We start from the raw sequence: 15,083 nt of genomic DNA on the forward strand, positions 1-15,083 counted from the left end.
CCTGAAGGAAAGCAAAATCTGTTTATCCCCTTTGTCCATAATTACTAAGTACTAACACTGCTTTGCTCGGTTTTAGAAATCGTTTCCCCATCATGACCACTGGCCACCCTATATGATAAATAGATGTCCTTGCAGCATCATAAGCTAGAGAGGAACCCCTACATAAGGAAAAAGGGCGAGAATATGGCGTTGCTTAATATTTTTACATAAATCAGTGCCAAACCCTCCAAAAGAAGGTTGCATAATGTTTCACAATGTATGCTTTTAATCTGAACACTAAACACATCTTTCTGAATGAACTACAAAGAACATGCCCTCAATTCAACTTCTTTAAAGAAAAGAGATACTGAGAGAAGATGAAAGCACAACAGCAAGGTTATACGACCCTTTAAGCGCTATAGAGCCTAGATATCTACAACAAAATCTACAGAAATTTACTACAGAGAAACAGGTAGGCCAGAAATGCACAATAAGGCAACATCAACAGTGCACAAGGGGAGAGCATATCTTAAGGTTTCCTGCACTTGGTAATGTACAAGGAGGGGTCACAACTTCAAAGACTTCGTATATAAAATTGAGCTCATTACCAAGCATTTGACAATACAGTGATTCTGACCTGTGATACTGTACATTTTACATGTAACAATTGGATCATAAGCTCATTCTAGTGCATGGATCTATCTAATTGAATTTTAACGAGAAAAAGGTACAAAGAATGAAAGTCTTGAATTTAGGATTTAGATCATTGCACTTCAAAAGAAAGAAGAAAAGAAAATAAATTCTTATGAGCTAAAAGCACTCAACAAAATACAAGACCATGCAATTCAGATACAAGTCAAATTCATATTCATGAGAGATTTCATCTAATTTTTTTAATGAATTTTACTCACAGTAAACTGTAATAAGGTCAGACTGACAGCTCAAAATCAGCATCCATTATCACCAACCAAAAATATGTATACAACTAGCACTTTTCCTGTCTTCCTAATTTACATTGCCAATTCAACGCTTTTAGTTTGCCAAGAGAACGCCATCATTCACCTTGAAAAGAGAACATTCAAAAGAAACTAAATTCTGTAATGAAGCTGCTTCTCAAACTGGTATGATACAGTTGCTAGCTTGGAAATATGCGTATCTAGAAGTCCTAAGGCAGCCACAACCCAAAAAAGAAACCTCACTGTTCATCATTCATGACAAGCAAAACCTCTGCGCCACCCGAAATGATGTAGTCCAAGAACTCCCTAACTTCTTCTGTATCTTTAAAAGCATAAGGACCAGTAAAATCACTATCCAAATTATACCAAACCCCATCGATCCTTCTCAAAGCAACCCAATGCCTACTTCTCCACATCCCACCATACTTTCTCACTCGAATGTTCAGCACAATACCCATTAGTTTATCATCAGACCCATCAAGATCAATGCCCGAACCTCCATTACGCCGATCATGCCATACTACCCTTTTACCTTTTCCTTCAAGTGCTGCAATTAGAACATTTATATCATAGTTCCCTGTAAGTGCATTATGATGAGGCTTGAAGATAACAGATAAAGGTGTCCAGGTTGCATTGTTTGGATCATCGAGAACGAGTCTTTCAGCAGTGGCATTCAAAAATTCACGAGTGAATGCGTCCTTTTCCTAAATTACAAAGAACTTCTTACTACAAATTTATAGAAAATTCTCAAAACAGAAATAAAAAGGAATTAAAAGAAACATAATTCACTTGAAGAAAGTCCATAAATAGTATAAATCAATACCAGAAAACGAAATAAAAATTAAGAGATACAACTAGGTAACCGTTTGTGTTTTATAGTATAAATTTCAGGAAGACCTAAATATTCAATATGTTAAAAATAAACTTTTCACTCTTTTTCCAAAAAAAAAAAACCAGCAATTAAGGGAATTTGAGATACTCATTAAAAAAAAAAAAAGGGTTTTGAGATCGATTAATTTATGAAACAAAAGATTTCAAAACAAAAGTAAAAGATACATATATGTGTGTGTAAAGGGAAGCAATAGGTACCTGGAAAAGATTGTTGAGTGAGTGCAAGAGGCAGAATTGCAATTTTTGCCTCTCGTGATATATCTGCGTCTTCTCTTTCTCTTCCTCTTCCATCTTCAGTAACTCCACTTACTTCCCCTTTATTATAACAATTCTTGAAAGCGAAAACAAATTTTTTTGATAATATCTATATATATATATATATACTGTGTATATATAGAGAGATCGCGACAAGTAAGCAAGGGATGCGTTGAAAACCAGGGGCGTGGTGAGTCGGTGACCGAGCAGCGTAATATTTCGTTATCATAACCCTGTCTTTTCTCATAATTACAAGAACCTCCTCTTAAATTTATTAAATTGCGATTAAGTACCTCATCTTGGTTTCACTTTCAAATACAACCCCTTCACTCCTGTCCTATACATCCATAGTTGTCAGGTGAGATGAATCCCGTGAAATTTATGTCGTTGGTTTGATGTCAGGTGAGATGAATCCCGTGAAATTTATGTCGTTGGTTTGAGGACAATCAAATAATCGCAATTAATCCATATATCCTCTATTTTCATTTTAATTTACTTATGAATTTATGATATTCTGATTTTTTTTTTAATTATATAAGTATTAAAAAATAACAAAGAGTTTAAATTGAACTCCCATATCTTCACGCACTTTCTATGACTTAATTTCACTCTTAATATTTTTCTCTCGTTGACCAACACTCACATATAACATATTTGTATGTTCTAGGGATTTAAACCCCAAGATCTTAACCTCTAATTTTAACCGTGGAAGAGGTATCACTGGACTATTATTACACTTAATTATTAGGTGCTAATGTTATTAATAAAGAGTTATAATCAAACATATATTTGTGAATTGCAGAAGTGGTATATTTAGTATACTTCACTATGAATTGGGGATTTAGACCACAAGATCTTAACCTCTAATTTTAACAGTGGAAGAGGTATCACTGGACTATTATTACACTTAATTAGTAGGTGCTAATGTTATTAATAGAGTTATAATCAAACATATATTTGTGAATTGCAGAAGTGGTATATTTAGTATACTTCACTATGAATTATTCACGTTTGACTACAAAATTGAAAAGAATCATTCAATAATTTATATAACTTTTTATTGCTCTTAAAAAATTACTGAGCTCATAAATCTTGTTTTTAAGTAGTAACTTTCAAATAATGCCATCTTCCTGAAATTGTCAGTTTGCATTTTAGCATCTTGCAAGATAGAAATGGTTTCAGTTTATTTATTTATTTATGCATAATACATGTATTGATATGCACATAGGAAGATGATTATATTGGTACTCTTCGTCGCTCCACATTTTCTATGGATGAGAACATAATTCCGCTTCCGCTATGCACATTCTCCTAAAGTTGATGCCCTTAAAAGATACAGAGCTAGCGCTAGAAGAGAGAGAAACGAGAGGCATAAATGCAAGGGTTTCAAAAAACATGGAACTTATATACGCGATGCCTCCTCTACAGTAACCTGGTATAAGTATATTATTAGTTTGGGCCATATTAAAACGTAGAACATATCATAAAAGGACATTAACTCACTAAAATTATTATTATTTTGGCCACATAAATATTCACACCCTAAGAGGCTCAAATCCTCACTCCTATCTGGAGATGTTATACAACCTGCGCCAAGCCAATGATCCCGCAGTGATTATTTGCTAAACCACAAAAAAGTACAATGGGAATATATTTTATGAATGCTAAAAAAAAGTGGGCAATTGACACTATAGTTTCTATGGTCGTATGAGTTCGAGTGTTGGTCTTTGTGTAATTTGCACCCTGTGATATTGACCATGGCGATCAGGAAGAGAAAGAACTTCTAATACATTAATGTCTACCAGAGAATGGAATAGGGATAGATTTCACAGCAAACAAGGTTTAAGTGAGAGAGTACACGTTGCTATATATTCTGTCATCTATAATTTCTCAATCTTCTATAGTCTTGAGAGCTGACTACTCAGGTAAGCTCTCTGATTTACCCATGGCACGAGTTCGGGTGCCGATGAAAAGTTCTCCTGCCACATTCATACAATAATTTATGGATTGGGATCAAGGTTAGAACCTCAAATATTAACTTTAGAGTTGGTGACTCAGAATTACGAAAATTCTAAAATTATGAATGGAAATTATTGAAGAGAATTTTAAACAAACCATGTGTTCAGAACAAATAACATTCGGGCGCTTATTAGACAGGAAGCCCCAAAGTTCTGAAAATGGATAAACAAGCATACCATCGGTCACATACATGATGAAAAAGCAAGCATGAAGTTCCGCATCTTCTGAATAAAAGGTTTAACTAGGCCAGTATTTTCCACTTCTGAATATAACTACTAACAAGAGAGCCCTCTTTTCCCTGTCCACCAAGACACAAAAAATAGAAGAAAGAATTCTTTAGAAACAACATCAAATGAAATATCAAGGTTAGAAGTGATAAATATACAGCAAGTTTTCCCACCTTTTGAGTGTCCAAGAATAATAAAAGGAAGAACTTCTAAAAAACGAATCTCAAATATACAGTCACTCCCCATTAGTGCAAAGAATCGGATGGAGAACATGAAAGTAAGCAGGCTTAAGGAACTTTCTGCAATCTCAACTACCAAGTATTTGACAATTTTGTCTGGCCCAGTTTAGCGCAAAGAATGAAACTTCTCCTACCACATTCTATTTGTGGATGGAAAATGAGATAAGACGACAAATTTGTACAATAGAATTTTAACCACATTGCAGGTTATTTTTTAAGATTTAAAAAATCGAGTTTGGGGTGTTGTAAATTTCATTCTATGACAAGGCTCCACTGGCATGGTAGTGAAAGAAAATTAGGTGTATTTTTTCAATAAATTTTCACTAGCCAAAAATAATGCATGATAAGGCTCCCCCTGGCATGGTAGTATAAGAAAATTAGGTTTCATCTCGCTAGAGATTTCAATAAATTCTGACCAGCCAAGAATAAATTATGATGAAAGCATGAAAGAAAAGAAAAAGAAAAATTGTCAGCTTCAGTACTTCCTGGCCATATCAGTTATAAGCCTGACCATTATGCTGAACCAGCCCGCACATGGATCAGCTAACCCAAACCATAGATGGAAGCTCCCTCCCTGTGAAAGCACAAAAAACAATGGGAAAGAAACTGCACACTCCCTACGCAGGCATTATCCTGTTCAGGTTCAAAGGGACTTTCTCAGCCTGACCTGCCCGCACCCTAGCCATACAGCTAGTGCTGAAGCAGATACGGACACCCCCGGTGCATTTCTTATGTCAATGGGAGAGCAAAACAAACATCAACTGGACAGAACATGCCGAATTTATTATTATTATTATTACAAAGGTGCTCCAAAACGAGCAGATTAAAGACATATTAGTCTCGAGCTATTAAATAAGCTAAAATTCGGTACTTACAAAACAAAATGAAGATTGCAGAACTCCATTCTTGACTGACTAATGATGTGCCAACAGTCCAAGAAATTCCAAACTCATTCTCCATATCCACATATCCTGCAAAAAAGTCCTATAAGATAACCCAATTGGATAGATGTAAGAAAATCAAGACAAGGTGATAAATGTAAAAATTAAGAGACCTAGATGCCTATAGCTGGACAGAGACAACAAAATGCATTACGATTTACCATGTCAGATAATTCTGGCTGCTGGGGCTTCTAGTTCAACATTTATATACCAAAGGATTTATGAAAAGAAAATAAGGTTTTCTTTAGGTAACCTTTCCAAAAAAAAAAAAAAAAGTTCTTCACCAAATTTTCACATTTCCAGCTTCATTCCCAATAATGTAAAGAATTTAGGTACGCCACTCCTTTTAACTTTTCAAGTATAAAAAACCCCGTCCCTCTTTCCTTCTCTCTTATTATAGATATGACACCAAAGTAGTTGAGTGAATTTGTTTCTTAGACACATATGTCATGGAAGTCATGATGCTGGCATTCCATTAACATGAAATCAACTAATACTGACCTTTAACTCTTCAAGGATTTATTTGATTTGCTGGCAAGTAGATTTCTCCACCAATCTCGCCATGTTGTTCCCCACTGACAGTTTTCTTTGCAGCCAGAAATTCAGCACTCATAGCATCCATCCCATGCTGCACAGCTTCCTCAGCACTACCATAACCATGCTCCTCAGCATACTTCCGCACATCTTCTGTTATCTTCATAGAACAGAACTTAGGCCCACACATAGAGCAAAAGTGTGCCACTTTGGCACCATCTGCTGGCAAGGTTTCGTCATGGAAGGACATTGCAGTCATGGGGTCCAACGCTAGAGCAAATTGGTCCATCCATCGGAACTCAAATCTTGCCTTGCTTAGCGCATCATCCCAGGCTTGAGCATGTGGGTGACCTTTCGCCAAGTCAGCTGCATGAGCAGCTATCTTATATGCAATAACCCCAGCTTTCACATCATCTCGATTAGGCAAACCAAGGTGTTCTTTTGGCGTTACATAACAGAGAAGCGCAGTACCAAGGGCCCCAATATTGGCAGCACCAATGGCTGACGTGATATGATCATATCCAGGAGCAATATCAGTTGTTAAAGGTCCAAGAGTGTAGAAAGGCGCTTCATTACACCACTCCAGCTGTTTTTCCATGTTTTCAGGAATCTTATGCATAGGTATATGTCCAGGTCCTTCGTTCATCACCTGAAAAGGCATAAACAGCATATTGCATATCAAAATGGTAATTCAAATGCTAGCTAGGTCAAAGTGAAATTTTAAGCAAGGAAAGTGACACAGAAAAGGTGCAACAAGCAATGCAACAATGATGTTAAAAGGCCCAATGGAACAAAAGTTTTATATTCCCTATAGTGAAATATAATATCCATAATATTCAATTTGACAAAGGAAAGAGTAATCTACCATATTATAAAGTATAAACATCCTACTTACCATGGGAGGGGGAAAACATCCTAAGGTATTGCCCAAATATGTATGCAACTGGATCAGAAGTTAATAAAGTTACTGTGCATATAGGTTAACAATCATATCATTACAGAGCAATGATTGATGCCCTACTTCTTATATAATGCTCTTTTGAAAAATCAGAAAGAAAACAGTAAAAAACAAGGCTTGAACTCTATAGACACTCCTGCTTTATAAATTTAGATTTTCCAAAAAAGATTAATGGCTTGATATGGTCAAATTATATGTTCAATGCCTTTTCAGCATAAAGATTAAGTTGAAAATTTTATATATATATATATATATATATATATATATATATATATATATATATATATATAATGCAGAAGAAGAATGAGAGAGTGACCATTTTTTAGGATTGGAAAGTGATAATTTTTTAATTTAATATTAGCCAAAAAAATCTATGACTTGCCGTATACATAGTCCTTCCCCCATTTTTATCAAAGAGGAGACTACAGACCGATTTCCTGCAAATATTATATATTTACATGGCCTAACATATTCCGTTATGTCATTACCTGTACATCCTTTTCCCAAGCTCTACGCGTCAGTTCCCCTTGAGTTAATAGCTCCGCAAACTGAGCAGAATCATTGGCATCATATATTGACCCAGGTCTCAACCCATCACCTATTGACAGTGCTACATCGTATTGATTACAGATGTCTAGTATGTCATCCCAGTGCTCATAAGCAAAGTTCTCTTTGTGATAAGTTAAGCACCATTTTGCATGAATTGAACCCCCACGAGAAACAATTCCAGTCATACGCTTTGCTGTTAATGGGATGTATCTAAGCAGAACTCCAGCATGGATTGTGAAGTAATCGACACCCTGCTCAGCTTGTTCAATCAGGGTCTCTCTGAAGACTTCCCAGTTCAGATTCTCTGCAATTCCATTTACCTTTTCAAGTGCTTGATAGATGGGCACAGTCCCCACAGGTACAGAAGAGTTACGTAGGATCCACTCACGGGTTTCATGGATGTGGCGACCTGTCGAGAGATCCATAATGGTGTCAGCACCCCACATTGTTGCCCACTGAAGCTTTTGAACTTCTTCCTCGATGGAGCTCACAACAGCAGAATTTCCAATATTTGCATTAACTTTCACCAAAAAGTTTCTTCCAACTATCATTGGCTCCAACTCTAGGTGCTTCTTGTTGGAAGGGATGATTGCCCGCCCACGGGCAACCTCTGATCTCACAAACTCTGGGTCAAGCTTCTCACGAGCAGCACAGAACACCATTTCCTCAGTTATAATCCCCTGCTTAGCATAGAACATTTGAGTGTATCTTGGTCCACCTAACTTCTCCCGCCTGTCAATCCAGTCCTTGCGCAATTTAGGGAGTCCTGTCGAGAATAAGCCATACAGGACTCTTAAGAAGGATATCATACAATTATTACAAACTACTTTATGATGTATCTAACTTATTGTCCTTCAATGTAAAAAAAAAAAAATGTCCATAAAAATAAATAAAACTTTGAAAGAAAGAAAAAAAAAATATATATATATATATATATATATATATATGACTTTTTTTTTTTCTTTTTTTCTTTTTTTTAAGGATAAGAGTTACCATTTGATCATGGAGAGGCTCAGAAATAGTTCGAAACTATGAAAGAGAGAAAGGAAGTCAATTCATTCAATATACACAAATCAATAATTATGAAGTAGAAATGTGGAATATCATAGGATATTAAGGGAAAATTTAGGCTCATAATTGAGATCCGTAATATATCAATAATATAAAAATAAAGGGTAAATTACAGTGACATCCCCTGAGGTTTGCCGTAATAACAGCCATATACAAGTTGGGCATTTTTTTTAACAATGACACCCCCTTGTCAATTTTTGAATCCAAACAGGGCCTAAAAGATGTTGAAATGTCTACATTGCCCTTTAATACTTTATTCATATTTGATAAAAGAATATTAGAACCATGAAATGACCAAACTGCCATTCTTTTAAAAAAATCAACTATTAACATTGACACCTCACCATAATCCCTCTCTAACAGTACTTTGCAAAAATCAATATACATGTTTGTGTGTATGTATATATATAAAAGGTGATCTGGGAATTGAAGTTGCCGACAGTGGAGAGGAGTCACTTAGCGGCCTGAAGCACCACTGTAGAGAACAGAAAGGCATGCAGATTCTCTTGCTACCTAACCCTTGGATCATGACCTATGTTACATGGACTCTTCAAAAGTAGTGAAACACCGTTGTCGGACAGACATGGGTATGGGATATGTGTTCGGCATTTTTGGCTGGACATGTACTTAAAAAGCATATCCAATCATTCAATTATATTATTACTTTAAAATGAGTTAAATGCTTCTATTGAACACTATATTAGATAAAACATTACTTTACTCTAAAAAATAAAATAAAATAATTAAAAAATGAATATTTAGCAATGTCCGTGTGTCCTGTTTGGAGATTTGTCATGTCCGACATACGGACACATCGATACATACCCGTGTCCGATACATGTATCCGAGTCCATGTAACATAGATCATGACAAACCCTCTGCAAATCTTACTGATGATGATGACCACCACCACTGTATGTTGGCAACGACCAAATCAGCGGTGATGACTGTCATCTTGGTCGAGGTGTAATTCACTCTCTTCCCGTAAGTTTCTCTCTCAATTACATACCTTTTTGTCCTTAAGGATGCCTATGTTGGCATTCGGAGCTTGAGTTTGGGCAAACAAGTTCACGGTTCCAAGGTGAAAATTGGGTTTGGTATTGATCTGCATGTTCAAAACACTATGGTATTGTTGTCGTAGAGGTGGGGTTGAGCACTTTACCAAACCTGAGAAGCGTCAGTGTTCAAAAAAGGCCTAACTTGATTACGATTGTCATTATAGCAAACCTCATGCGGTGTCATTGTAATTTATCCAAAAATAAAATATATAAGAGGAAAGAAGTAAACTTGTTATAGTAGTGATCATGCACATACTGCACATACTAAAGTATAAATATGCAAGACATCAAACATAAATCATCATACTAAAGCAGTACAAAATCAAGTAGCCAAGAGAATAAAAACTCTTAGAGATGAAAAATTATGTAAAAGCAACACTTTTGTGCATACCAATGCTTGGGCTAATGTTTTGGGGGCCACTAGTGTCGTAGGTGTCAAAATGCGGTTCATCCCCAACTAGGTGTACCCTTCTAAATGGAACTTTGAGCACATGGCCAGATTCTTCATGAATAACATCCCTGTAAGGCAGATCCATGCATCAAACCTATGCAAACTGATGTATCTAAGAGCATGCGTTGCATAAACATGTGAGTACATGCACACAAGCATGGGCATAACCTTTTTTTGCAAATCTAACCATGAAAAATATCACCAATTTACATATCTAGAGATGGGAACAAAAAAAATATGTAAAGTAATAGAAGCAAATACACACCTGTACTCTTTTGAGCTCTTTGGGAAACACTGTTCAAAGGATGGAAGTGGGAGAAAATCAGGGGCAGCAGGATCGACTGTGTGTTTCCTTTGTTTAGTTTTCTCTGAATTGGTTGTTGAGGGTTCAAAGGTTAATGTGGCTCTAGGGCCTAAAGAGGAAGTGAGACATATGTCCTTCCTCATACTAGCAACATTCCGAACCACATCAAACCCAGGCAAGAAGGTGGTATTTGGCAATTTTGAGGCAGCAGAATGGTTGCCATTCTTGCATACAATTGATGTCAAAGTAGTGTTCACTGATGCCATGTTTGGAATGAACTGAAAAAAAGAATAGCACAATGACAAGGTCAAAATCTATTAATAAACAATTAATTGACATGGATAGCCAACAAAACTAATAGAAATTCAAAAGAATATGAACATAAGGGACTGTCTCTTCGCAAAATGATAGGAATAAGAAACCTCATAGAACAATTAAATTTTGAACTAACAAATCAAGTAATACAATTATATTAGGCTCCTAGTATTCTTGTGAATCATCAAAGATCTTAAACAAAAGCTTATTATATATTTAAAAGCCATTCTTTAGTATGACATATTTCAAGTTTAAGTGCACATCAATGCTCTCTCTTTGGTTCCGCATTATTATGTTATCAATTCTTAGGGCCATTTGCTCCTGTATATTTATTTTACCAGTTTAGGGATGTGAGTGCATTGTCAAAGTTTTATTTATTTATTTACAAGCCTCTTCCAAAATCTTACAATTCCTCAACCCAATTTAAAAAATTTTGACCGGCCAAACTTCTTGAAAATATATTTGAAACATTTCCCCTCCCCCTATCAGAAAAAAGAACCCAAAAATCTGACAAAAAAGCTTGTCCGATGACGGCATCTTGGTATGAGCTCCTTAGTTCCCAATGAACAGTTTTTTGTGGCTAAGCTTATTAGATAGTGGTCCTAACACCGTGAACACAGCGCTAATATTACTAGCAAGCGTACATGTGCATGTAGCAATCTCAAGTTGCAATCTCTCTCTTCTAGATTAATTTCTATGACCTAAAAAGGGCTAGTCTATCAGATAGTGGTCATCTAGCACAAGTTGATTTCTATGGCCTAAAAAGGGTAGTCCGGTCACGAGGCCGCCATATTAGATAGCTGATATATAGTAAAAAACATGGCAGGATATGCTGGTGAAAAAGACAACTCATAGCAGACATGATCAAGGAACTACGACATACCCTATCCTACCCGTATTACATTCACATAAAACATGCTAAGAAAATTGGGAAAATTACCACCAACTCCTACTTTTCAAATTGGAAGATCATTAAGTCCAACTTGAGATATTTTCCCATATAAGTCTTTAAGCCACTTACTTAATCTTCCATTTATACCCTTACTAAATTAGATATAATTTTGCTAAATTAGATATAAAATTTAGACTCAAGCTTTCATATATACTCTTACAAAATTCGACATAAAATTTGAATAAAACGAAAAAAATAAAATGTTTTTTTATAGAATAATTATTTTTTGTATTAGAATAAATTTTAAAAAGATTAATTATCATTTGAACTCACAAAGCAATATTATTAACTAACTAAAACTTAAAGGAATATACGAAAAAATAGATTATATATCAATTCAGGAATAAATTTATGATTAGAAATTCTACTTCTATTTAGTTAGTTTATAAATGGAAGATTCCGTGATTTATAACTTAAATGAAAAAATATATATTCTCAAAAGTAGGACTTATGGTCCTAAAGAATTTTTTTAAGATTTATTTGTCTTTCAATAAATAAATAAAAGTAGAACTTCGAAAAATTGATTTAAATCTTTAAAATTCACACAAAACCTGCAAAAATATCAGATAATTGGAAATTTTAGGTTGTCGAATGCACATATACACCTCTCTAATTTAGAATCACAGAAATAATAACAGAAAGAAACTATAAAAAGCAGATCACAATCCAATTAAATGCTATTATAGCATTAAGATGTACACATTTAGCTTGTAAATGGTAAGAACAAAAACATGCTAGAAATGATGAAACGAAACAAAAATCAGATCACGATTTCACATCAATCAGATTCAGTAGACACCTTAGGGTTACAATGATCAATTCAAGAAGTAACGAAGTGAAAGTCCAGGCAGAGAATAGCGATTAAGCTACTATGTATTAGATTATTCGAATTCATATATATAGATATATATATATATATATATATATATATAAATCATAGTCGGAATTGTAGAAGAGAGAGAACACGAACCTCTAGTCTGGTCTTATCTCTTCACTCGCTACGAGAGCACTAACTGAACACGTCGTTCACGGGCTTAGTAGCGTTATATAGAGAGAACCTTTCGTATCCTTCAAAAAATACCCAAAAAGCGAATGTTCACGTGGCAATCATATGAGAGAGTTATTTGTGGAATGTTAATAGACAGTAGTTATTGACTTACAACGATTGATGTGATAAGATCACCCAACTCACGCGCCAAGCACCATGACTTTTTTTAAAGGTCTGATCAGCTAGATCGATCAGGACCGTCTGTAATTGAGTTAACTCGTTGTCACCGAGTCATATCTGTTTGCTGCTATATGCTAATTTTTTTTTCCTTGCTATTTGCTAATTGAGTAATACTATCAATCAAACACAATATAATGTTAGAAAATTTTCTAATTAGTCCTACTTGACATAAATGAAATCTTTCACAAAGACAAATAAGTCATATTTTTTAAAAATATTTTACAATAAATTCAGATTATGTGAATAATCAATATTTTTTGTCTTCTATTGCTAAGTTACCATTACTTTTTTATTTTATTTTATACTAAAATACAAATTTTCTCTCTAGTAACTAATTACTTTTATAAAAAATTATTTGTTGCCAAAATAAATAATTCTAAAAAATTTAATAAAGCATTTCAAATACATTTTTCGTAAATATTCACATATTAAAATATAAAGTAAAAAATTCAAAAGAATGAAAATAATTCATTTGTTACATAAATGTATTTAGTGAAAAAATATCATTGTATTTTAACATGTGAGTATAAACGAATTTTTCGCAGCGTCTAGACTACTGAAAATGGGAATATTTGATTTTGATTTTGGTTTACACGTATTTTTCCTTTTTCTTACAAAATAATCAACTTGTTTTAGCACTACTACTTATTACTTATTAGACAATACAAATGTTTTCACTAGTGAGAATTTGCAACATACTCCTATTTTTATTACCAAATCATAGATGGTAATCAAATCTCTGATTTGGTGAGTGAATATCTATCTACCAATGGGTGCACACGGTCCGGTTTGGAGTGAATTAGGAGTATTTTGGGACCAAACCATTTATAACGGTTCCACTATTTTTAAAATCAAACCGAGCCATAATGTCCGTAGAACCAAATCAAACCAAACCAAACCGCGAAAAACTGGTTTGATTATGTTCGGTTTGTCGGTTTCAGTTGATTTCCTTTTTATTTTATTTTAATTTAGAGGGGACAAAGTTTTAAAAAAAAAAAAATTTAAAAAATAAATAAAGGAAAGAAAATGGAGATATATTTGAAAAGAAAGAAAATTGAGATATATTTGCAAAAGGGAAATTTGACTTTTTTTTAAAAGAAATTTAAGGAATTTAAAGAACAAAAGAAAGAAATAGGGCACGTGAAAACTTTACTTGATTTAGGTTTAGAATATGATATATATATATATATATATCACATAGTAACAGTTCGGTCCGGGCTGGTTCGGTCCAACATGACCCTAAACCAAGACCAAACCAAAAAATTGCAGTTTCATAATTTTGGACCCAAGATTGAACCAAACCGCTATACAACTAACCCAATTCAGTACGGTCTGGTCCGGTTTTTCGGTTTACCGGATTTTTTAAACACCCTTACCGGGACCACCATCTTTGATTTGGTAATTAAAAATCATATATCAATTTATTATTGATTTACATAAGCGATGGGTATGTTATAAATCTTTACTAGTGAGACCTAAATATTATCCTTATTTTTACCATAATCATCACATTTACCAGTATTCATACGTTGAATTTCACATTTTCAGCATTTAGTTAGTTTGGTTGGAGGCCAAGTCTTGTCAAAATATATATTTGATGTGAACTAATTATAGTTCACACTCAATTTGGTAAAATTGAAATTAATGTTTAACATTCTTGGCAGATATTATATTACAGTAAATAAATGTCTTTATGTATTTGTTAAGATTAAGGTTACCTCAGCCTTTATTTCCATCAATATAAAAGGACAAAATTAAAAGAAAAAAAAAATATCACTGTAAAGCCTTTATTTCCATCAATATATTTAATTGCTTTAGATGCATAAAGTCATAATTACAAAGTGTATGCCTAAATACCATGATTTTTTTTTTTTTTCGTTAAATACATCTATGAATAACAAATGAATTATTTCTATTCTTTTTGAACTTCTTCTTCATATTTTAACATGTGAATATTTTTTTAAAAAAATGTATTTGAAATACTTTATTAATTTTTTTAGGATTATTTATTTTGGTAATAAATAATTTTTTTATAAAATTAATTAATTACAAAATAATGATAGTAGAAAGAAAATTTGTATTAAAAAAAAAATGTTATTGTAACTTAACAATAAAGGGCAATATTGAAAAACTGTTCATTATTCACACGTAATCTG

The 15,083-nt window shown here is 33.9% G+C and overlaps 2 protein-coding genes across 5 annotated transcripts; both read right to left on the minus strand.

The window, feature by feature from the left end:
* Nucleotides 1-751: 751 nt before the first annotated feature.
* Nucleotides 752-2,275, minus strand: LOC132269359 (josephin-like protein). The gene is made up of 2 exons (XM_059770523.1): nucleotides 2,025-2,275; nucleotides 752-1,639 (listed from the first exon to the last, which is right to left on the minus strand). The coding sequence occupies exons 1-2, from the start codon at nucleotides 2,115-2,117 to the stop codon at nucleotides 1,175-1,177; spliced, it is 558 nt and encodes a 185-aa protein (XP_059626506.1). The 5' UTR covers nucleotides 2,118-2,275; the 3' UTR covers nucleotides 752-1,174.
* Nucleotides 2,276-4,141: 1,866 nt separating this feature from the next.
* LOC132269358 (phosphomethylpyrimidine synthase, chloroplastic) lies at nucleotides 4,142-12,772 on the minus strand. Of its 4 annotated transcripts, XR_009469486.1 has the most exons (8): nucleotides 12,670-12,772; nucleotides 10,394-10,710; nucleotides 10,069-10,196; nucleotides 7,488-8,314; nucleotides 6,009-6,690; nucleotides 5,442-5,537; nucleotides 5,049-5,262; nucleotides 4,142-4,398 (listed from the first exon to the last, which is right to left on the minus strand). XR_009469486.1 is itself a non-coding variant. In XM_059770521.1 (6 exons), exons 2-5 carry the CDS (start codon nucleotides 10,696-10,698, stop codon nucleotides 6,019-6,021), a joined length of 1,932 nt encoding a protein of 643 aa, XP_059626504.1. In that variant the 5' UTR covers nucleotides 10,699-10,710; nucleotides 12,670-12,772; the 3' UTR covers nucleotides 5,329-5,537; nucleotides 6,009-6,018. The 4 variants fall into 4 exon arrangements, 1 of the variants encoding a protein (XP_059626504.1); XR_009469484.1 differs by lacking the exon at nucleotides 5,049-5,262; XR_009469485.1 differs by lacking the exons at nucleotides 5,049-5,262; nucleotides 12,670-12,772 and adding an exon at nucleotides 12,499-12,567.
* Between the last annotated feature and the right edge of the window lie 2,311 nt (nucleotides 12,773-15,083).

This window comes from Cornus florida, unplaced genomic scaffold (assembly GCF_030987335.1).
Source record: "Cornus florida cultivar Cherokee Brave unplaced genomic scaffold, ASM3098733v1 CherokeeBrave_3.0.0_Hap2_Chr08, whole genome shotgun sequence".
NCBI lineage: Eukaryota > Viridiplantae > Streptophyta > Magnoliopsida > Cornales > Cornaceae > Cornus > Cornus florida.

Bases quoted from the DNA above. Each gene is read 5' to 3' on its own strand.
- LOC132269359 (XM_059770523.1), bottom strand. From the start codon at position 2,117: ATGGAAGAGGAAGAGAAAGAGAAGACGCAGATATATCACGAGAGGCAA. The intron at 1,640-2,024 runs GTACCTATTGCT...TTTGTAATTTAG, and splicing joins CACTCAACAATCTTTTCCAG to GAAAAGGACGCATTCACTCG.
- LOC132269358 (XM_059770521.1), bottom strand. From the start codon at position 10,698: ATGGCATCAGTGAACACTACTTTGACATCAATTGTATGCAAGAATGGC. The intron at 10,197-10,393 runs GTGTGTATTTGC...TCTGCCTTACAG, and splicing joins AAGAGCTCAAAAGAGTACAG to GGATGTTATTCATGAAGAAT. The intron at 6,691-7,487 runs GTAATGACATAA...ATGCCTTTTCAG, and splicing joins CTTGGGAAAAGGATGTACAG to GTGATGAACGAAGGACCTGG.